This window comes from Meriones unguiculatus, chromosome 3, assembly GCF_030254825.1.
Source record: "Meriones unguiculatus strain TT.TT164.6M chromosome 3, Bangor_MerUng_6.1, whole genome shotgun sequence".
Taxonomy (NCBI): Eukaryota; Metazoa; Chordata; class Mammalia; order Rodentia; family Muridae; genus Meriones; species Meriones unguiculatus.
The window spans coordinates 79,875,572-79,901,123 of NC_083351.1; the positions used below are offsets into that span (position 1 = coordinate 79,875,572).

General features: G+C 35.9%; 1 protein-coding gene across 1 annotated transcript; it reads right to left on the bottom strand.

Moving 5' to 3' along the window:
- Positions 1 to 12,095: 12,095 nt before the first annotated feature.
- LOC110543377 (DNA-directed RNA polymerases I, II, and III subunit RPABC4-like) lies at positions 12,096 to 12,481 on the bottom strand. Its single transcript, XM_060378691.1, has one exon. It carries the CDS (start codon positions 12,449 to 12,451, stop codon positions 12,275 to 12,277), a length of 177 nt encoding a protein of 58 aa, XP_060234674.1. The 5' UTR covers positions 12,452 to 12,481; the 3' UTR covers positions 12,096 to 12,274.
- Positions 12,482 to 25,552: the final 13,071 nt, after the last annotated feature.

Here is a 25,552-nt window from a genome sequence, read left to right on the forward strand (position 1 = left end):
GCTTATGCTGGCAAGGGTGTGGCACAGTGGAACACTGCTATTGCTGGCAGAAGTGCAGACCTGAACAGCCACATTGGAAAACAATATGGCTGTTTCTCAGAAAACTTGGAACTGATCAACCTAAATTTTTAATTTTGTTAAAGCTTTCTTCCAAGAATATGTCAATGTTTCTGTGACTTACTACATAAAGTGTTATTACATAGATATCTTCTGATGATTTGATGTTATTAGATATCTGATATGTGTGTGTATATATATATGTATATATACATATGTATATACATATATACATACATATATATACATATGTACATACATATATATACATATATGTATATGTATAGATTATACATATATATACATATATGTATAATGTTTTGTGTAACATATATACTTCAAAATTATATTAGTGGCTCAATTTTCTATAGTAAAAAATAAAATCAGAAAATGGAAAAGATATTAAATCTTCAGTACAAACATACATGATCTCTGGTTTGCCAATTCTAGAGTAGGATGTTATTTTCATTCTTTAAAATTTTGTGACATGTCTGTGTAAGATCAAGGTTAAAAAAAAGTGGTTTTGGGAACAAAAGACATCAGGAAAGGATTGTCTTCTTTCATGCTGATTGTAATTGTTTTGTATATGTGCTTAGTTTCCTTTAGACACAGAATTTTTAAAAGATTTGCTTATTTATTTATTATTTATACAGTACTCTTCCTGCATGTATGCCTACAGGCCAGAAGAGGGGCCCTAGATTTCAATATAGATGATTTTGAGCCACCATGTGGTTGCTGGGAATTGAGCTCAGAACCTTTGGAAGAGCAGACTATCTTCTTAATCACTGAGCCATCTCTCCAGCCCTACACCCAATGTCTTGATTTACATCTAAACCGCATGTCCTGCTACTTGGACTCACGTAAGCCTCATAAAAAGAAAAAAAAGTATAATTTACTATAGATTTGTTTTTTAATGAGAGTGTATATGTATCCAAACAAAATCACTTTCATTTTATGGAAATTTGTACATGCTGATTATGAAAAAAGACAACAACATCATAAAAGAGTTAAAAAGAAATTTAAAAGATTACAATAAATGTTAATTAATATTCAAAGCAAACAAAGTAAAACTCTTTTTCCAAATGGTATTTTGACTTAATTAATCTAAGGACTCATTTCAGATGGAACAGATCAAATACTCTTTATTTATATGTATTACTATTTCTACAATAAAATTTAAACATATATAAACAAAATAAGGTATTAATATTTTGTATCACCAAAACTCTATTAAAGCACATTTCAAAAACAAAACAAACCACATTTTTAAAGAAAATACTAAAATTCATATCCACCTATAAAATACAATAAAATATTGTAGTTTAAACCTTAAAATTCAAAATTTGTAAATATGATATCTATAAAATCATGAAGAAACATGACAACACTAATGAATTTTTCATTTTGACAGCTTCTTTGCTATAAATGATAATATTATCTGGTTAGAAATTAATTTTAAAATATTTTTTAAAACTTTTAAAAATATTATTTAAAGACTAATATTTTTTTTACCCAGAATAGTGTCATTCTGAAGGTGACATATAATCACTCATATTTATGAAAGTAGAATAATGAATTTTTGTATTGAAGTGCTTTATTACACATACAACATACCTCTAAAGGAATTATTTTTCCTCACCATATTCCTGTGATGACTTGATCTCAGTGTCGATGGCTACAGTGAAGGTTCTGTTCAGCTCTGCAAAATTCCAAGACCATGTGCTATTTGATGACTTAATATCCCCAGGATTGTGCCTTATGTAAATGACTGTAAAAGTTTTATTTGTACAGCTTGCTATGAGGTAATTCATCATTTTTCTTAGGGCAAATGAAACCTGCAGAATTCTGCAAATAAAGCTGCAGAATATGGCTATAAGTTGGCCCTGCACATAATCTAGAATATATTTATGTGCAGTATCTAACATTACTAAAATGATAACAAATACTCTCAGAAAAAATCAAAATCTAGAAATAGAGAGAGTAAGTGCACTAATGCCTTCGTTTTACATATACTCCTTGACAACTCCTTATACGCTTACCTCTAAAACTGTCTTTAAAAATAAAGTGTAAGTCATTTAGTAAGTCTATATTTGAATGTTATTTATGGCTCAAGGTAGATCGAAACACAAATGAGAGCTTTACTGTTTTATATAGGAAATATCTACTTAGGTCATTTCCTAACAGTTACATAATCCAATGTAAGATGAGTATATATTAAATGCTTAAAGAAGGTTTAAATCAAAAAGAAAAAAGAAAACCATAGGATTTGTAAATGGCTAAGATTTATGAATTTATTAGTTAACGAAAATTCATTCCCAAATTAAAGTCCTCTATTCGCTCTATGAGATGCACTAGCAGAAATTTTTATAACTTAAAAGATTTTTCTAACTTTATGTCAATTCCTTGTAGATGACCTGGTAAGCAAATGACAAGCAGAGTGCTTGCAAGACATGATTTCAATCATAGAAGAAAAAAAGCAAAAAAAAAAAAAAAAACACCAAAACACAATTAAATTTTTTTGAAAAATTAGAGTTTATGCTTAGAGTATATCTAAGACATTTTTAGGTTCCATGTCCAATAATCCCACTTATACACTGTTCCATACCTCTTTTGTTTAAATATTTCATATTATATATTGTAAGTTAATATGAGAGCCATCGAGGGAAACACATAAAAGTCTGAAATAACCAACTTCTTTGATTTCTACAGTGAACAATGGAGTCATACACGCTCTTGAAAATCTCGGTATGTGTTGCTTGAGTAGAGATCTATCTGTGGTATAACATGGAGTTTTAATCCTGGCATTTAGGAGGTAGAAACAGGAAGATATCTGTGAGTGAGAGGTTTCCTGATCTACATAGCAAGTTATGGGCTAGTCAGAAATACATAGTGAGAAAAAAAAAAGTATTAATACCACATAGTATTAGCCATTTTTAGATGGCTAAAAATATTTAATGATTACAAAATATGAGCACATCTTTGATATGTTGGTAAAACTAAATGAATTAGAGCAAATCCCAAGGCTATTGCTGCAAAGAGCTTTCTCTTCCTGGGTGTGGGGTTCTCCTGAGAGACCATGTGCTCCATAGCTTAACAAGAAAAAGGCTCTCTAGTTCATACTTCACAGTGGGAGCCATTAATCAAATCATTGGATCATCTGGTCCAACTGCTTCAGTTCACAAAAAATTAAACCATTCTCCTGAGAAGGTGACATGAAGATAAGACGTGACCATTCTAAGGTAAGGTCCAGCATTTGTCACATTTCGCTCATATTTCACAAGGACTGCCTAACTCCTTGTGTGTAATGACTTGGAAAGAGTGCCACACATCCTCTATAGGAGCCCAAGACATCCCTCAAGAAGTACAGGGCTGGCGTCATAGGTCAGCTGTTAATGTGTTTGCAAGCATGAAAGCCTAAGTTAAAAAAAATGAGCACTTATTTTTCATGTTTTTTTAATGTTTATTTTTTGTATTAACTAGTTTATTCAATTTTTTTTTAATCTCAGGTGTAGCCCTTTCCCTCATTCCCTCCCAATCCTACCCTTCCTCCCTTTTTCCCTCCCATGCTCCTTTCCAGTCCATCTGACCCTAGCTTATCTGGTCTCATCAGGATTGGCTGCATTGTCCTCCTCTGTGGCCTGGCAAGGCTGCTCCCCACACAGGCAGAGTTTATCAAAGTGCCAGCCACTGGGTTCTTGTCAGAAACAGGCCCTGTTCCCCTTACTAAGGAATCCATTTGGATACTGAGCTGCCATGGGCTACATCTGAGCAGGGGTTCTGGGTTATATCCATATAAAGTCCATGGTTGGAATGTCAGTCTCAGAAAAGACGCCTGTGCCCAGATTTTTTGTTTTGTTGCTCTCCTTGTGGAGCTCCTGATGTCTCCAGGTCTTACTATCTCCCCCTTCTTTCCTAAGATTCCCGCACTCTGCCCAAAGTTTGGTTATGAGTCTCAGCAGCTGCTTTGATACACTGCTGCATAGAGTCTTTCAGAGGCCCTCTGTGGTAGGCTCCTGTCTTTTTTACTGTTTTCTCCTTCCAATGCCTGTCCCATTTGTCTTTTTGAGTGAGGATTGAGCATCTTACCCAAGATCCTCCTTCTTGCTTAGCTTCTTTAGGTGTACAGATTTTAGTATAGTTATAATGATATGTCTAATATTCACTTATAATTGAGTATATACCATGTGAGTCTTTTTGCTTCTGAGATAACTCACTCAGGATGATCTTTTCTAGATCCCACCATTTGCCTGCAAAATTAATTTCCTTGTTTTTAATTGATGAATAGTATTCCATTGTGTAAATGTACCACAATTTCTGTATTCCTCCATTGTGGGACATCTGGGTTGTGTTGAGGTTTTGGATGTTATGAATAAAACTGGTATGAACATGATTGAGCAAATCTCCTTGTGTACTTGAGCATATTTTGGATATTTGTGTAGGAGTGGTATAGCTGGATCTTGAAGAATCATTATTTCTATTTGTCTGAGAAAGCATCAGAGTGATTTCCAAAGTGGTTGTACAAGTTTACATAACCACCAGCATTATAAGAGGGTTTCCCTTCCTCCACATCCTCTCCAACATGTATTGTCACTTGAGTTTTTTATCTTAGCCATTCTGATGGGTGTAAAGTGAAATCTCAGGGTTGTTATGAGTTGCATTTCCCTAACAACTAAGGACACTGAACACTTCTTTAATTGTTTCTCTACCATTCGATATTTCTCTATAGAGAATTCTCTGTTTAACTCTGTACCCCATTTTTAAATCAGATTGCTTGATTTCCTGCTTTTTAACTTCTTTAGTTTTTTATATATTCTGGATATCAGCCCTCTGTCAGATATAGGTGAAGATCCTTTCCCAGTCTGTAGGCTGTTGTTTTGTTCTGATGACAGTGACCTTTGCTTTACAGAAGATTTTCAGTTTCATGAGACCCCATAATTGATTGTTGACCTTAGAGCCTGTGCTGTTGGTGTTCTGTTCAGGAAGTTGTCTCCTGTGCCAATGAGTTCTAGGCTCTTCCCGACTTTTTCTTCTAACTGATTTAGCTTGTCTGATTTTATGTTGAGGCCTTTGATGCACTTGGAGTTTAGTTTTGTGCAGTATGATAAATGTGGAACTATTTGCATTTTTATATATATATATATATATATATATATATATATATATATATATATATCCATCCAGTCAGACCAGCACCATTTTTTGAAGATGCTGTCTTTTTTTTTTTCCATTGTACGGTTTTGGCTTCTTTGTCAAAAATCAAGTATCTGTAGGTGTGTGGGTTTATTTCTTGGTATTCTCTTCAATTACATTGATCAATCATTCTGTTTCCATGTCGTACCATGCAGTTTTTATTACTATTGCTCTGCAGTATAGTTTGAGATCAAGGATGGAGATACCTCCAGACAATCTGTTGTTGTACAGGATTGTTTTGGCAATCATGAGTCTGTTGTTTGTCCACATGAAATTGAGATTTGTTCTTTAATGTCTGTAAAGAATTCTGTTGGTATTCTGATGGGAATTGCATTGAACTTGTAGATTGCTTTTGGCAGAATGGCCATTTTCACTGTTTCACTACCAATCCATGAGCATGGGAGATCTTTCCATCTTTTCATATCTTCTTCAGTTTCATTCCTCAGAGACTTAAAGAATTTTTCAAAAAGGTCTTTCACTTGTTTGGATAGAATTACAGCAAGGTACTTTATGTTATTAATGACTACTGTGAAGGGTCTAGTTTCCCTAATTTCTTTCTCAGCCCTTTTGTCTTTCGTATACAGGAGGGCTATTAATTTTTTGTTGTTGTTGTTGTTAATTTTGTATCCAGCCACTTAGCTGAAGATGTTTATCAGCTGAAGGGTTTCTCTGGTTGAATTTTGGGGTCACTCATATATACTATCATATCACCTGTGAATAGTGATACTTTGAGTTCTTCCTTTACAATATGTATCCCCTTGATCTCCTTTAGTTGTCTTATTGCTCTAGCTCTTACTTTTCAAAGATATTTTTTCTTTGAATTTTACCATGATACACTATCCTTTGATTTTTTTATTGTTACCAAATAACAAAATTTGCTACTGAATTATATTCTACACATTTCTAGATATGTTAGTCAGTTTTGAGTTGCTATGACAACCCAAGAAAATCAACTTAGTGGAAGAAAATTTTATTTTGACAATGTCTTTAAAATACACACTCTAAGCTTGGTGGTAACTAATTTTATTTACTTTCAAAGATAGATATCCACATCAGTCATAAGGGGGTGGCTAGCCAAGGTCTTCTCCAAATAAAGGAATTTTCTTTCCTGTTTAGGACTAAATTTTTTTTAGTTAAATATGATTCTTTAGATTGTTTGAGAAATACAAAGTAATATAAAAGAGTACAAATTAACATTAGTGAATCAGTCTGACATTTTAATTGCCTTTTAGACTCTTGTGGCTTACTGCAGATGCTGGCTCCCCCTACCTCTGAGGCACTTTCTGATGGTGAGGGAAACTAATACATGATAAAATGTTACAGAAGCAAAATATTCTGTTTTAAAAAGAAATAATAACAGAAATATCAACAATTTCCACTTTAACTTATTCCAGATTAATTCAGAATAATTAAGGTTTGTGTTTTTTCCATAGTAAAATCTATAGTGCTAAAGAAGTTAAACAATAAAGAGGACCTTATGGAAGAGAGTGAAACCTCATTCAGAAGGGCATACAGGATAGAAATGGGAAGTAGGAGAAAACAAGGAACGGGACAGGAGTTTTTCACAGGGGGTCTGAAAGATTCTACTCATTAGGGTATCAAAGGAGATAGTGAGACTCATAGCCAAACTTTGGGCAGAGTGCAAGAAACCTTATGGAAGAAATGGTAGATAGAAAGACCTGGAGGGACAGGAATTCCACAAGGAGAACAAAACAGCCAAAATACCTGGACCCAGGGGGTCTGCAGAGACTGATACTCCAAACAAGGAACATACATGGAATGGACCAAGACCCCTGCCCAGAGGAAGCTCATAGGCTGTTGAGTTTCCAATGGGTTCCTTAGCAAGGCAAGGTCTGTGTCTGACATGAATTCAGTGGCCTGCTCTTTGATAAGCTCCTCCTGGGAGGGTGCAGCCACAGAGGATGATGATGCAGCCACCCCTGATGAGACCTGACAGACTAGAGTCAGAGAGAACCAGAGGAGGTCCTCCCCTATCAGTGGACTAGGGAAAGCACATAGGGGAAGGAAGAGGGATGATAGGTGGGAGGGACTTGGAGGACAGGAGGGAGGGGCTTACAGTTGGGATAAAAAGTGAATAAATTGTAATAAATAAATAGATAAGTAGATAGATAACGTAATCCAATTAAAATACATTTCATTAAAAAAGGTTTCTGTTTTTCCTTTTTATCATTGAATTTAATTATGACAAGGAATCTGTTTGACACAGCTATGTGACACTCATCAGTTACACACAGCTCTACATTAAGAGGTTGAAAAACTAATAAAAAATCATTTCTGAAATTTTAGGAAAATAATGAGTATTCAATCATGTGATTTTTTTGTGAATTTTTTTAATATGAGTTTAGTTTTCACTATCAATAAAGAATGGAATAGAGTTTTCCTGGTAGTTGGCCTCTGTCTAGCAGTTGTTAAGTGACTTGCATCTCCATTTCATGATCAACAAAACGGGTACTAGGAATTGAAAATACTACTTATCTCATGAGGAATGTTGCACGCATGAACCACCAGCATCTGAGAAAACACATGGAGAGAAACTGCTACCCAGTCAGTGTTCAAACACATGTAACATCAAGAAACAGACTTTTCTTTGAGTTTGAGTCTTCTCCGATCTCATTTGCTTGGTCAGTGTTTAGGATGTACTTTATCTTGGTGAAAAAAAAATATGTATCTTTTTTTTCACCTATGTGTTAAAAATTACAGATGGAGTTCTCTTTAATAAATGTGATTCATTTGCCATTTAATGAAAGTAAAAAATGTAAATGTCATTACTCAGCAGAGGTGGCCAAAAAACCCAGCAGTCTGGGAGGAAGGGAAATAAAGAACATAAAAAACATTCACTCAAACTCCATAAGGAGAGCAATAGAACCAAAAAAAATCTGAGCACAGGGGTCTTTCCTGAGACTGCTATTCCAACCAAGGACTATGCATGGAGATAACCAAAGACCCCTGCACAGATGTAGCCCATGGCAGTTCAGTATCCAAGTAGGTTCCACTGTAATAGGAACAGGGACTGTCTCTGACATGAACTGCTTGGCCTTATCTTTAATTTCCTCCCCCTGAGGGGGAAGCAGCATTACCAGGCCACAGAAGAAGACAATGCAACCACTCCTGATAAGACCTAATTGACTAGTATCAGAAGGAAGGAAAAGAAGTCTTCCCCTATCAGTGGACTTGGGGAGGGGCATGCAGGCAGAGGGTGGAGGAAGGGAGGGATTGGGATGGGAGGAAGGAGGGAACCATGGGGGTGATACAAAGTGAGTAAAGTGTAATTAATAAAGAAAAAATACAAAAAAAAACTCACCCAAACAGATGAGGAAAAGCTTGTCTGCATTTATTTTAGGCTGGTGGTCCTTTGAGTGCTTGAACTCTAAAACTTTACAAAGAGGATTTGATCTTTTTTCAGAAGCTTTTTCAACCCTAGCAAACTAGGGTTGAAAGAAACTAGGGTTGAAACCCTAGCAAACTAGGGTTGAAAGAAAATCAACCAAAACAATAGGAATTTGACTGTATTTATTTTTATTTCTTAATGTAAATATAAAACAATGACACTGACACTTAAAGTTACTGTTTTTTATATATATTTATATATATTTTTAAATATATATATATATAATTTAATTTAGGCCTTATGTTCATATAATCTCAAATCCTAACCCCACAAAACAGTGGTTTTAATGAAATTGATAGCTAATTCACTCATGTCTCAGAGACATTAAGAAATTTATCTTGCTGGGCTTGGTGGTGCATACCTTTAATCTCAGCACCTGGGATGTAGAAGCAGGTTGATCTGTGGGAGTTCAAGTCCAGCCTGGTCTACAAGGTGAGCAAAGAACAACCAGGGCTGTTACATAGAGAAACCTTGTCTAGTGGATGTACTAGTTTGCGTTCCCATCAGTGATGGAGGAGTGTTCTCTTTTCTCTACATTCTCTCCAAAAGAGATTGTGATTTTAATCTTAACCATTCTGACAGGGATAAGGTAGAATCACAAGTAGTTTTGATTTGCATTGCCCTAATGGCTAAGGACTTTGAATATTTCTTTAAGTGTGTATCAGCCATTTGAGATTCCTCTACTGAGAACTCTCTTTATATCTTTATCTCATTCTTTAATTAGATTAGTCTGTTCATGCTTAGTTTCTTGAGTTCTTTATTTTGGATATAAACTCTCTGTCAGATATGCAGTTGGTGAAAAACTTTTCCCATTTGTAGATGTTGTTTTAGTCTATTGACAATGTCCTTTACCTCACAGAAGCTTCACAGTTTCATGAGATCCCACTTATACATTATTATTCTTAGAGCCTATGCTCTTGATGTTCTGTTCAGAAAGTTTTCTCCTGTGCTAATGAGTTTAAGGTTATTACCCCACTTTTTTATCTATTAGGTTCAGTATATTCTGTTTTATGTTGAGGTTTTTGATCCACTTGGACTTCAGTTTTATGCAGGGTGATAAATATGGATCAACGTGCATTCTTCTACATATAGACATCCAGTTATACCAACAACATACATTGAGGATGCTTTCTTTTTTTCCATTATGTATTTCTGGTTTCTTTTTCAAAACCATGTACCATAGGGTTGTTATTTGTATCTGAGTTTTCAATTCAATTCCATTGATCAAACTTCTTTTATTCCAATATCATATGTTTTTTTTCTATAGTTCTATAGTAAATCTTGAAATCAGTATATTTTCAAATATATAATATGTGCTTTTAGAACTTGTTTGTAGCACTAAGTTATATTCTACTTCCCATTTCTCTGGTTTCCATAGAAGTTGTGAATACTTTGTCCAAATGAGTCTGCACAACTGAATAAACTCCACAGTAGATCAGAACCTTCAGTGGTTATCAGAGGAAAAAGAGACATTTTATCCAAAGTCAGGGCTGCTACCCTTATGTGGTGCTTGCACCTTCTCTGTGAACTGGAGGACTTCCATGGCCCATCTGAAAACTCTTCCTTAGTATCATTTCACTACCTCAACAATGGCTGTACTTGTCTTCCGGTGAAGTATAGGTCATGTAACTTAAAGTATCTAATAACCATTATAAAATTTCACAATAATAAAAATAACAAAAACACATTTGGACACAGAACAATCAGTCTTTATAAAATAGCTTCAGTTGAAGCACGTCTGTTACTGGCTAATACATTGTTATCATTTCCTCATATCTCATGTAAAAACTGGCGGGTTAGAATTACATAGTAACCTAGCATGCCGCATCTAAGTGATGGCTTTAAAACAATCATCACAGACAAAGATCAACATGTATTTTTGTAGCCAATGGCAATACATTACAATGCAATATATTATAAGACAAATATCTAGAAATATATATATATATATATCCCTTTGTATATTAAGATACTAGTCCTTTTATATGTCCCTTGTGAATGTTTATGCAATGATGCAATAAAGTAGTATTACAAGAAAATATTTACCAGTCCCTGCAGACTATCAAAGCAGACACTGAGACTTATGGCCAACTATTGGGCAGAGTGCATGGAATCTTATGTAAGAAGTAGGAAACAGTAAGATCTGGAAAGGACAGGAACTCCACAAGGAGAGCAAGAGAACCAGGAAATTTGAACACAGAGGTCTTCCCAGAGACTCATACTCCAACCAAGTACCATGCATGGAGATAACCTAGAACCCCTGCACAGATGTAGCCCATGGCAGTTTAGTGTCTAAGTGGGTTACATAGTAATGGGAAGAGGGACTGCCTCTGACATAATCTGATTAGCCTGCTCTTTGATCACCTTCCCCTGTGGGGGAGCAGCCTTACCAGGCCACAGAAGATGACAATGCAGCCACTCCTGATGAGATCTGATAGACTAAGATCAGAAGGAAGGAGAGGAGGACCTCCCCTATCAGTGGACTTGAGGAGAGGCATGCATGAAGAAGGGAGAGGGAAAGTGGGATCAGGAGGGGAGGAGGGAGGAGCTTATGGAGGAGATACAAAGTGAAATAAAGTGTAATTAATAAAAAAATCACAAAAAAGATGATTTATCACTTGAGTTTCTGATCTTAGCCATTCTGATGGGTGTAAGGTGAAATCTCAGGGTCATTGTGATTTGCGTTTCCCTGATGACTAAGGATGTTGAGCATCTCTTTAAGTGTTTCTCTGCCATTCAATGTTCTCTATTGAGAATTCACTGTTGATGGACATCAGGGTTGTTGCCAGGTTCTGGATATTATGAAGAAAGATGCTATAAACATGGTTGAGCAAATGTCCTTGTTGTGTACTTGAGCATCTTTTGGATATATGCCTAGGAGAGGTATAGCTGGATCTTGAGGAAGCACTATTCCTAGTTGTCTGAGAAGGCACCAGGTTGATTTTCAATTTGGTTGTACAAGTTAACATTCCTACCAACAATGGAGGAAGGTGCCCTTTTTTTCACAACCTCTCCAACATGTGCTGTCACTTGAGTTTTGATCTTAGCCATTCTGATGGGTGTAAGGTGTAATCTCAGGGTAGTTTTTTTGTTTGTTTGTTTGTTTGTTTGTTTGTTTTGAGTACTTCCCTCTTGTATCCCCACTCGTTCTGCACATCATTATTTGTTTGTTGACTAGTTGGTTATTTGAATGATTTCCTTCCATTATCTCATAGTATAAGGATAATAAATTAGGTAAATAAATAAACCTACTGCAGTGTCTTTATTTCCAGGAGGCAGAGGATAGGTGAGGAGGAAAACTTACATGGTTTTACTGGGAAAGTTAGGAAATGCGATGGCAAATAACTTTTATTTGAATTGCTTTCTGGGACCATCCAAACTTCTTTTTTAAAAATATTTTTTATTTTAATTTTTTTTTGGGGAAAACAATTTTGTCATTGAGATCACAAGAACAAAAAAACTATGTTGAACCAAAATTTCCTTTATACAAAGTATTAAAATACAATAGCATTTCTAAAATGAAATAGGTATACAGTCGTTTTCATTAAGCTAAGTCAAAAACTATACAATAAAGAAAAACATCAATGGGGCAAATGAAGACACTCCTAAATTCCCATTTCATCGAGCATCAAAAACCACCAATCTTTTAGTCCTTTTCTTGTACATTATTCTGTATCCACATTCTCTGCATCTGTTTGGATCCCTGGATTTTATTTCATTTTCAGTGTGACACTCTCCACAAATATATATCATTGGCTGTTGCTTTGGGGGTTGAACGTCTTTCTGGGTGTCCATTGTTAGTGCCTCCGCAGCTCAGACTCCCTTCTCGGTGCATGCAAAAAACCTATTTTAATTTTTATTAATTATACTTTATTCACTTTGTATCCCCCCATAAACCCCTTCCTCCTCTCCTCCCAATTCCACCTTCCCTCCCCCTTCTCCAAGCATGCCCCTCCCCAAGTCCACTGATAGGGGAGGTCTTCCTCTTCTTCCTTCTGATCCTGGTCTATCAGATCTCATTAGAAGTGGCTGCATTGTCTTCCTCTGTAGCCTGGTAAGGTTTCTCCCCATCAGGGTGAGGTGATCAAAGAGCAGGCCAATCAGTTCATGTCAGAGGCAGTCCCTCTTCCCATTACTATGGAACTCACTTGGACATTGAACTGCCATGGGCTACATCTGTGCAGAGGTTCTAGGTTATCTCCATGCATGGTACTTGGTTGGAGTATGAGTCTCTGGAAAGACCTCTGTGCTCAGATTTTTTGGTTCTGTTGCTCTCCTTGTGGAGTTCCTGTCCTCTCCAGATCTTACTATTTCCCCACTTCTTTCAGGAGATTCCATGCACTCTGTTCAACAGTTGGCCATAAGTCTCAGCATCTCCTTTGATAGTCTGCAAGGCAGAGCCTTTCAGAAGCCCTCTGTAGCAGGCTCCTAACTTGTTTCCTGTTTTCTTCTTCTTCTGTTGTCCCTCTTTGCCTTTCAGGATGGGGATTGAACATTTTAGCCAGTCCTCCCTCTTGATTAGTTTCTTTAGGTGTTCAGTCCTTAGGGTCATTTTGATTTGCATTTCTCTGATGGCTAAGGATGTTGAGTATCTGTTTCTCTGCCATTCTATATGGCAGAGGAATTCTAAACAGAATTCTCTGTTTAGCTCCATACCACATTTTTTAATTGGATTGCTTAATTTATTGCTTTTTATCTTCTTTATTTCTTTATATATTCTGGATATCAGCCTTCTGTCAGATATAGGGTTGGTAAATATCCTTTTCAAGTCTGTAGGCTGTCATGTTGTTCTGACAACAGTGACCTTTGCTTTACAGAAGCTTTCCAGTTTCATGAGGTCCCATTTATTGATTGTTGCTCTTAGAGCCTGTGCTGTTGGTGTTCTGTTCAGGAAGTTGTCTCCTGAGCCAATGAGTTCAAGACTCTTCCCCACTTTTTCTTCTAACAGGGTTAGTGTGCCTGGTTTTATATTGAGGTCCTTGATCCAGTTGGATTTTAGTTTTGTGCAGGGGGATAAATATGGATCTATTTGCATTTTTCTACATGTAGACATTCAGTTAGATCAGCACTATTTGTTGAAGATGCTATTTTTTTTCCATTGTATGGTTTTGGCATCTTTGTCAAAAATCAGGTTTCCATAAGTGTGTGGGTTTATTTCTGGGTCTTCTATTCTGTTCCATTGATACACCATTCTGTTTCTATGACAGTACCATGCAGTTTTTATTACTATTGCTCTGTAGTACAGCTTGAGATCAGGGATGGAGATACCTCCAGATAATCTTTTATTGCACAAGGTTGTTTTAGCTTTTCTTGGTTTCCTGTTATTCCATATGAAGTTGATAATTTTTCTTTCAAGGTCTGTAAATAACTGTGTTGGTAATTTGATGGGAATTGCATTGAATCTGTGTAAGATGCTCAATCTTTATTCAGAAAGGCAAATGAGACATTCATAGGAAGAGAAAGAAAGCAGGGAATGGGACAGGAGCCTATCACAGAGGGCCTCTGAAAGACTCCACCCAGCAGGGTGTCAAGACCTATGTTCAGATGCGTAGCCAAACTTTGGGCAGAGTGCAAAAGCAAGGAATCTTATGAAAGAAGGAGAAGATAGAAAGACTTGGAGGGAAAACGAACTCCACAAGGAGAGCAACTTAACCAAAAAAACTGGGTTCAGGGGTCTTTTCTGAGACTGATACTCCAAACAAGGACCATGCATGGATATAACTTAGAACTCCTGCACAGAAGTAGCCCAAGGCAGCTCAGTATCCAAGAGGGTTTTCCAATAATAGGACCAGGGACCACAAACTCATGGGCTGGTTCTATGATTACCTTCACCTGAAGGGGGAACAACCTTACTAGTCCACAGAGGAAGACAAATAAGCCAGTCCTTATGAGACCTGATAGACTATGGTGAGATGGAAGGGGAGGAGGACTTTCCCTATCATTGGACTAGGGGAGGGGCATAAGAGAAGAAGAGGGAGGCAGGATGGGATTGGGAGCGGATGGGGTAGGCTGCTACAGCTGGGATACAAATGAATAAACTGTAACTAATAAAAAAATAATAAAAAAGAATAAAAAGCAGAAAAAAGTAAGACTAAAATCAAAAGATGATTCATCACTTGTTTAATAGGCAAGTATAAGTAAATATTACCTGGACCCTTGCAATGTAAAAAGAAATATTGGAAGCCAAGTATGGTGATAAATATTCTATAATTTATAGAATTCACAATGTTGAGGGCACAAAAAGTTACAAGGAATTAAAGAACAGGGGAAAAAGAAGGAAATGGCTTATCCATTGGTGTGGTTGTCTCTATGCTTCTAATCTGATGATTGTTCCCTCTAAATTTGTTTTGTGATTTTATGACATCAGGTACATAATTTAGCCTTTATATATTAAGCCGTTTGCCTAAAACTTGTTTTCATACATAGCATGCAGCAGTAACTTAGTTTTAAAAATAATTTACAATTTATGATTCATCACGTTAATCATCTTTTTCTTCTTTTTCATTTGTAAATGTCTGTATTCTAATGCCAGCAATTTTTCATTTCCTGTTTCTACCTCAGTCTTTACCTGAGATGAAATATAAAGTCAATTTGTTAAATTAGAAAAGTTTCACTGGAATTTTTGTTTTTGGTTTTGGGCCAAAACCAAAATTGTTTTATAGTCCAGTCTGGCCTGAATCTTGCCATGATGACCAATCTGCCTTCAATTTTCAGTGATCTTCCTTTATCTTTCTCTGTAGCTATCAATGACATATATGCCACAACATGTTACTTTTATAAGTATTTCTATTAAAAATTGTGAATAGTACATTGATTGTTTGAATAAAAATGTCCCTATACTCTCATAAGTTTGAATACTTGGTCCCCAGTTGGTGAATCTGTTTGGAAAGGATTAGGAGGTGTGTCACTAGGGGAGACTTAGAGATTTTAAAAGACCATGACATTTCCAGGGAAGATCTCTCAGCCTACTACTTTTGGATAAGGATAAAATCTTGCAGATACTGTTGCAATGTTATGCCTGTCTGCTTGCTGCCATGCTTTCTGTCCTAATGTCACTCCTTGAAACTATAAAAACAATTAACTCTTTCTTCTTAAGTTGCCTTTATCATGCATGGAGTCTCCTCACAGCCATAGAAAAGCAGCTGAGATAAATATTAACTTGAAAGAAAAGAGAGCGAGCACTTTAAGTCAGTGTTCTCTTCATGAGCACACTTTCACATAGCATTCACACTAACTTCCAGCCATCTTAGCACAACCCGATAAGTGGTCTGTTATACATGTGCCTTCTGTTATCCATTGTCTTTTCCAGTCTATGCATTAAAATGCTTTCTATGGCATTAAAGAAATGCATAGAAGCAGGCAGTAGGTGGGACTGGGAGAAGGCTGCGGCACGGGAACAAAGGGAATACATTGTAATAAAAATATATAAATAAATTTAAATTAAAAATGATTGCATTTTTCCTAATATAAATAATCATTAAAACACTTTTCTCTTTATTTTGATTCCTTCTTTCCTAATTCTGTTTTCACTTTGTGAAAAAAGTTGTCTCTGTATATTCCTCAAAGAGATGAATGTGTTAACTGTAACAATAATTTTTTTTTTATTTTTTGCATTAAGTTGAGTGATGTTTTTGCATTACATATATGCAGTGCATGGACTTACTTTCCTCATGAATATAAATAAAAATTTTATCAGTGTCACAATGTATACACTTCTTTCCTAAGAAATGATATCAACTTACCATTAATTTTGATAATCTAGATTATAACCTTGCAGACATCCGTATTATATTGTGACCAAAAATTATTTCAATTTTTGAATGAATGGGAGAAAACATAGTTAAATGACAAACAGAAAGAAAAATAGTCTGAAATATATGGAATGTATATGTACATTGTTGGTGAAATGACAACCGGTACAACATTTAAAACAGCTAAATCTAAAACTGTCTCCATCTTTGAATTTATTTCATCACTGGTTGTCACAAACATTTATATTTTAATGTAAATAAATGCAACATGTTTGCAGTGATGTCCAAGATTTTCTGTTGTTTGTTTGTTTGTTTGTTTTTCAGAAAAGCTTGGTAAAAGTAATGCTAGATGGATATTTGTAATGACATTGAGCTTTCTTTTCTTTTATTTCATATTATCTCAAAAGTTGTTATTTATGGTACTCACTTTCATTTGAGATAACTATTGTTTATTATCTAAAAGATTTATTTTTATTAACTGTATGTCAAAGATTTATTGAGAGCTGTTATTGAAAAAAAAAAGCAATTTTCTTTCTTGACCTGTGTATATGAATCTAAGCTTCCATAACATTGAATCATTTTATAGAAATCCTGAAATAATTTTCATTTGATTTCAGTCTATTACTCCTTAATATATAGCTGGAATCAATTGACATTAATTTATTAAAGATCACTGAGCTCTTGTTCATAAATAAAATTGAGTTGTGATTTATTCTACAGCTCTGTATTTTGACTTTGACACTGTCACATTATTGTGTAATAAATTGGAAAGAGTTCTACTCCTGATCATGATAGAGTAACTAGTACTGCATTTGTCCTCCCACTGCAGTCAAGTATAAAACAAATTAAACAAAGCAGCAAAATACAGACTTCTCAACAATGGCATAAACCATGGAAGTATTCTAAATCAAAAGAAAAAAGCAATGGTATCCTTTCTGTATATCCTTTCAAAGGTTTGGTTTTATTGTTTTTGTGTTAACGAAACTAATCATCACACAAAGACAAAGCTTGTGGTAGCTCAGTAACCAACTGGTTTCCCATAGTAAGGGGAACAGGGACTATTTCTGACAGAAACTCAATGGCTGGCTCTTTGACCTCCCCACTCCGCAAGGGAGGAGCAGTACTGCTAGGCCACAGAGGAGGACATTGCAGCCAGTCCTGAAGATACCTGATAAAGCAGGATCAGATGAAAGGGGAGGAGGTCCTCCTCAATCAGTGGACTTGGAAAGGGGCAGGGAGGAGATGAGGAAGGGAGGGTAGAGTTGGGAAGGAATAGGGAGCAGGGTACACCTGGGATACAGAGTTAATAAAATGCAACTAATAATAAAAATAAATAAATAAAAGAGTTGGAATTTGGAAAAACATATTCCAAAGATGAGACAATTATTAAAGAAAAATGACTACACAATTGCCTTAAATTCTTATTAAGTATTCCACTAAACAACCAAGATAATCATATTTTGGTAAAGTTACACCAGGTGGGAAAGAAAGCCTATCAGGTATCAGTAAGCTAAATTGTTTTAAAATAAAACATGCACCTTGGAAATATTTGAAATACTGCCAGCCAAGGGAACAGTATCTTACTGAATACCCAGAGAATCCAGCAAACATGCCTGATGTGTGCTTTTAATGGGGAGAGCTTTTCAGAGTTAAACTAGCTCCCTGGTAATGACTACTTGAGGCTTTTCTTTTTTTTATTTATTTTTTATTTTTTCTTTTCAATGCAGTTTATTCAGGAACCTTGAACAATCTTCTGACACTGGGGAAAGCCAGCCCACAGCTTAAAATAGCCTCTGGGTAGCCAACCCCAGCGTGCCTCGTGGGCAATGCAGATAGGTCCACATACATGGAAGGAAGCCAGATCCTCAGCCTTAGCCATATATGGAGTTGTTTGTGACAGAGAGCACTCACAATCGGGAAGGTGGAAGGCAGAAACCAGCTCCATCTTTAAGGTGCGGCATTCCGCAGCTCTCTACAGTTCCCCCTTTTTGTTTTAGATGCATCAGGCAAGAGTAGAGGTCTGATCTCTGATATTAGAAATAAATTGAGACTTTGTACTGATGTTCATTTAGGTGTCATCCACCCAAAGATCATCAGACCCGTCTAAGAGGCGGGACCGGGGGCATCAACCCGCATGCAATCAGACATGCTCTTCTCTGGGTCGAAAGCAGCTGACCCTGAGTGCAGTGTTTAGCCTCGCATCTTGAGCATAACATTTTAGCTTTTTATGGTAGCCAACCATGCTTGGAGAGACGGTCCTGCTTCCATGGCTGTAAGGCCTGAATGATCATGGCTGCATTACGCTGTTATGAGACTCTAATCTTGCATATACACCACAGGCAAACCAAGGAGACCAACACCAGAAAGCCTGCTAAAACTCCCATGCCCACCCATTCCTTCAGATGATTCATGGCTGCAGCAATCCATGATGATAATCCTGTGGCTAGTCCTGCGTCCACTCTGGTAGAATTTTCCGTAACAATGGCCACTCTCAGCTGCTCCATCATAGTATCGAATTCTTCAGTCCAATTACCTAAAATATAGCTAGACAATTGTTTAGACAGATTTGCAGCACAGGAAAAATTCTCATATTGTATGCTAGTGACACAAAGTCCAGCATACTTCCATTGACAGCCAAGTTGAGCGATTTGCCATAGGGTATCAATTTGCTCCTGCAAGAGGTCAATCCTCTGATTGAACACCATCAAGTCTCCTTTTAGTTGAGCATTAAATCCTTTTTGTACATCTAAAGCATGAGCTACATTGGCTAAAAGATTATTTAGGGTCTGAGCAGTCTGCATAGTATGAATCATGGCTAATGCCGTGGTGGTAGCTCCAACAGCCGCCAATGAGATGGCAGTAACAATGGCGGCTGTAATTCCAAGATCCCTTTTCTGTCTGAAGAGAGTCATAGCGTGAAGGGCATCAACAGGCAGAGGCACCCAGTGAGGCATGCGAGTAACCAGGGCATACCTAAATTCACTAGCATTCCAGCATTGGGCAAAAAAAAGCAAGTATAATTACCACAATTACTTGGCTCTATCTGGCTATCAATGAATAAAAATGGGGGTTATAAACAAACAGGTGTGAGCTTATAGGAAATATTATGAGAAGCCTTAACCCCCTCGCTGGAACTTCCTGCATCAGTTGTAGAACTAGCAGTGGTGGTGTCCGAGGTCTGAGTAGGTTCAGGAGACCATTGCCCCCAGGGGCAAGACATGCTCCACGTAAATTGACTAACTCCATGTTTTCCTCCACTTTTGAAAGTCATTTAAGGTTCTTAAATTACCATTTCTTTTTTTTTCTTTTTTTTTTTCATCAATTACACTTTATTCATTTTGAACCCCCCATAAGCCCCTCCCTCCTCCCCTCCCAATCCCACCCTCCCTCTCCTTTCTGCATGCATGCCACTCCCCAATTCCACTGATAGGGGAGGTTCTCCTCTCCTTTCTGATCTTAGTCTATCAGTTCACATCAAAAGTGGCTGCATTGTCCTCTACTATGGCCTGGTAAGGCTGCTCCCCCCTCAAGGGGAGGTAATCAAAGAGCAGGCCATTCAGATTATGTCAGAGGCAGTCCCTTTTCACATTACTATGTAACCCACTTGGAGACTGAGCTGCCATGGGCTACATCTGTGCAGAGGTTCTAGGTTATCTCCATGCATGGTACTTGGTTGGAGTATGAGTCTCTGGGAAGTTCCCTGTGTTCAAATTTTCTTGTTCTGTTGCTCTCTTTGTGGAGTTCCTGTCCTCTCCAGCTCTTACTATTTCCCAGTTCTTACATAAAATTCCATTCACTCTGCCAACAGTTGCCCATCAGGCTCAGCATCTGCTTTGATAGTCTGTAGGGCAGACGCTTTCAGAGGTCCTCTCTGGTAGGTTCCTAGGTTGTTTCCTGTTTTCTTCTTCTTCTGATATCCATCCTCTTTGCCTTTCAGGATGGGGACTGACCGTTTTAGGTAGGGTCCTCTCTCTTGCTTAATTTCTTTAGATGCACAGATTTTAGTGGGTTTGTCCTATGTTGTATGTCTATATGAGTGAGTATATACCGTGTGTGTCTTTTTGCTTCTGGGACAACTCACTCAGGATGATCCTTTCCAGGTCCCACCATTTACCTGCAAATTTCATGATTTCCTTATTTTTCATTGCTGAGTAATCCTCCATTGTATAGATGTACCACAATTTCTGCATCCATTCTTCAGTTGAGGGGCATCTGGGTTGTTTCCAGCTTCTGGCTATTACAAATAAAGCTGCTACAAACATGGTTGAGCAAATGTCCTTTTTGTGTACTTGAGCCTCTTTTGGATATATGCCCAGGAGTGGTATGGCTGGATATTGAGGAAGCACCAGATTGATTTCCAGAGTGGTTGTACAAGTTTACATTCCCACCAGCAGTGGAGAAGGGTTCCCCTTTCTCCACAACCTCTCCAGCATGTATTGTCACCTGAGGTTTTGATCTTGGCCATTCTGATGGGTGTAAGGTGAAATCTCAGGGTTGTTTTGATTTGCATTTCCCTAATGGCTAATGATGTTGAGCATTTCTTTAAGTATTTCTCTGCCATTCGATATTCCTCCACAGAGATTTCTCTGTTTAGCTCTGTTCCCCATTTTTTAAGTGGATTACTTGGTTTGCTGCTTTTCAGCTTCTTTAGTTCTTTATATATACTGGATATGAGTCCTCTGTCAGATAAAGGGTTGGTGATGATTGTTTCCCAATCTGTAGGCAGTCTCTTTGTTTTGATGATGGTATCCTTTGCTTTACAGAAGCTTTTCAGTTTCATGAGGTCCCATTTATTGATTGTTGCTCTTAGAGCCTGTGCTGTTGGTGTTCTATTCAGGAAGTTTTCTCCTGTACCAATGAGTTCTAGGGTATTCCCCAATTTTTTTCTAGCCGATTTAATCTGTCTGGTTTTATGTTGAGGTCTTTGATCCACTTGGACTTCAGTTTTGTGCAGGGTGATAAGTATGGATCTATTTTCATTTTTCTACATGTAGACATCCAGTTGGACCAGCACCATTTGTTGAAGATGCTGTCTTTTTTCCATTGTATGGTTTTGGCATCTTTGTCAAATAATAGGAGTCCATAAGTGTGTGGGTTTATTTCTGGGTCTTCTGTTCGGTTACATCGATCCACCATTCTGTTTCTATGCCAGTACCATGCAGTTTTTAAAACTGTTGCTCTATAGTACAACTTAAGATCAGGGATGGAGATACCTCCAGAAGATCTTTTATTGTAGAGGATTGTTTTAGCAAAAAAAAAAAAAACAAAAGAAAACAACAACAACAAAAAATAATAATAAAAGAAACCGTAATCCAGTAAAGAAACAAGCATATTAAACAAGTTAGCTGACTAAATTAATGTGTTTCCATACTGAAGAAGTTGGAACAAGTCCTAAATATGGACCAAAATTCTCAATACAGTACATATCCAAAAAATAAATAAATAGGCATGCAATAAAGCAGGAAAATATGACCAATGAATAGGAAAAATATATATTTCAGACGTGTAAGAGACAGCAAGTGTGGATAAGCACTTCACTGTGACACAATTTAAAGAGCTTGAAGTTTCAATCCATGATTTCAAATTTTGCTCTAACTTTCAATAGTTTACAAATAGGTATTGGCATGAGGACAGATAAATAGATGACTTCAACAGAGTAGAGAATCCAGAAATATGACCGCTTGTAATGGAAAATTGATTTCTAAAATTTTCTCTTACAAAAAGAACATTTAACATGAAAATTGCTGCCTTATTTTTAAGTTTATAAAACCTTACAATTGCGATAGCTACGTTGTTATACCATAAATCTATTGAGATTATCTGTTGTTCTGAAACATTGTATCCACTGATTAGTAAAAGTACAATTTTCTTTTCCATTCCCTGGAAACTATCATTTTCTTCTATGATTTAGACTATTTTATATACTGTATGTGGGGAAAATTAGATGTGTTGTATTACTTTTGTGACTAACCTATATAATTAGAATTATGGGATCAACTTTAATCCAAGCTGTTGGATATTGCATAGTTTTCTGCTTTTGAATTTTGAACAGTATTCTAAATTGAAGGACACACTGCATTATTTTCACATTTACCTGTAATAGACAATTTGGTTGATCCTGTATCTTGGAACTTGAGTAGTGCTTCAACAACCGTGGAGGTGCTAAAATTCTTGGCATCTTCATTTTGTACATTCATATGGATGTGCAGCTGCGAGTTTGTTGGTTCATAAGATAAGCTTCTCTTTCATTTTTAAGAAACATTCACATTTCTTAGAATAACAAATATATTACTTTTACTCTCAGCAGTGGTGTGCAAAAGACTTCCACCATTATAACTGGCAGAGTTGGATTTGTGTTTTCTTCACTTGTCTTGGTGTGTTTTTTTTTTGTTTTATTATGTTTTGTTTTGTTTGTATAATTTTCACTTTACAGAGTAGTTTTCATATTGTTATATGGCTGAAAATAGGCCTGTCTTTAAGGAAAATATACAAATGTACAGAAGATGCATAAAATTAAGCTCAACATTATAGTTAACAAATGTACAGATAAGAAGTTATTTTTGGAGATAGGTCTTGAATAGTTCAAAGGAGAAGCCATGTAAAAACAGTGTAAGAGAGAAATTATACTTATTACATGAAATGTTGAAATATCCCAGAAGTGAAAATTTACCAAAATTGCCTCAAGGATAAGATAAGATAAGCGTGTATACCCATACATATGTATATGTTGTGTATATATATATATATATAATATATACATATATATTGCATTCATAAATATATAATATATACATGTAGAGTATATACATACATACACATGTATATAGTATACACATATACGCTATACACATATATAATATGTATATACTATATATGTATGTATGCATATATATGTGTGTATATATATATATATGTATGTATATATATATGCAATAAAGCCATGAATATATAAAGAATTTTACATAACTTTGGGATACCTGTAATTTCATTCTTAAGCCAGATATTAAAAATAACCTCAAAATTTTTGAAAAATGCATAGGATTTTACTAAAGTTCAACATCACTATCATTTCAAAGATATCATTAATTTAATAAAAATAAAAACTATTAAAACTGGGATTTAATTTAAAACATATCTTGAAGATATTAAAATTACTTAGTAAACTGAGATATATATGGAACTTAATATATCTACAGGAATTCAATGGCAGGCTCTTTGACTCCCCACCCCCCAAGAGAGGAGCAGTTCTGCTAGGCTAGAGAAGAGGACTTTGCAGCCAGCCCTGAAGATACCTGATAAAACAGGGCCAGATAAAAGAGGAGGAGGTCCTCCCCAATCTGTGCACTTGGAAAGGGGCAGGGAGAAGCTGAGGGAGGGAGGGTGGGATTGGGAGGGAATAAGGGAGTGGGATACAGCTGGGATACAGAGTTAATAAAATGTAACTAATAATAATAAACAAAAAATAAAAAATATATATCTATATATGCATTTATATACATAAATACGGAACTTTATACTAAGAAAGAAGTGACCAACTTGTTTTTAAAATAAGCAAAAGCTTGAGGAATTTACACCATATGATGGATAATACTGTGTCTATCTAACAGGAGTATATAAAACATGGAAACCTTAATATATGTGGAGAAATGAATCTCTGAAGCAGTTAAACAGAAAACAAAACCTACAATAGTACAAGCCCTTTGAAAAGCATTTTTTTTCTTTCTAGAAAAAATAGTTATGAGGAATAAAGAGATGGCTTACCAATTAAATGCATTTATTGCTCTGCAGAGGAATTGAGTTGTATTCTCAGAACTAATAGCTCAAATTGAAACCATCAATACCTCCAGTATGAATGAATCTGGAACCCTGTTCTTAACTCCAGGCACACATATGGAGCATATACTTATATGAAAGTATATGCCTACACATAGAATAAAAACAAATGTCTTAAAAATAATAAATAAATCCCACATAATTCTAATCTAGCACAAATGTAAAAAATTCAATATTCTCACAAAAAGGCAAATATTTTCAATATCATTTTTCATATTTGGCCCAAATTTGAACCCATACAAATATTGATCAATACTTGAATGGATAGTTTCATGGCTAGCAAATAGTGTCCCCATGTTAAAATAAAATGAGTACCTTCTATCATTATAACATGAGGGGCATGAATAAAAACATTCAGTTTTTTACCTCTGGATTCCACATACCAGTGTGTAATACACAAACACATGAAAGCACACATTCTCATCTACCACAAATAAAAACAAGACAAAACAAATATTACTTATACAAAATAAATTTCAAAGGATATTATTGGGTAATACAAATTTTAGGAATTTGCATAGACAGTGAATAGCTACAGCAACAGAGAGGTTATTGCTTATTGCTGGGACCAAGTGTTAATTATAAAACTATGTTATATAAAGGGGAAATATAGAATTCTGAATATATTTATGATGGATATTATATTGGGGTCAAACATTTGTAAATCTTTATTATTCTATATTATGAGAAGGTGTGCATTTTATTTTTGACCAATGATTTTCAATAGCTTGTTTAAAATAAGTAAATGTACATTTTTTTTCTTTTAAAAGAAAATATTGTGTATGAAAAAGTAATTATTTGTTTCTTTAAAGCATTAAATAATACATGAGACCATTATACAGGTTTAAGCAATCAGGATAGGACAGTTATCTTTTGTATTGTTCATTTTCTCTGATGATTGTATTTTACTAGTTTATGAATATTTCATAAATCTATGTTATTATATTCAAAACATCATCTATTTATTTCACATTAACTTTTTATTTTCTATCAATAATAAAAATATCATACTCTGTAAATATGACACTCAACATTGCATGACCTTGAATTTAACCCATTTTTGTTGAATGAGTTGCTGTATAAAGATATCTAGGAAAAGCACCAGGTTTTGAGTGAGCTTCCTGGAGCTTGGGCTCCCTCCCAAGTTTCATCACGTTTTTGATGATTAGGTTAATAGAGAAAACAGTGCTTCATTGTTCACCTGAGTGTGCTCAAAAAAATTCACACCCTCTATTTTTTTTAACCATTTTCTTCCTTCAATTTTACTCTAATGTACTATCTGTACAAGTGCTTCTTTCATGACAAGGATTAC

Coding starts and splice junctions, on each gene's coding strand:
- LOC110543377 (XM_060378691.1), bottom strand. CDS start 12,451: ATGGACACCCAGAAAGACGTTCAACCCCCAAAGCAACAGCCAATGATA.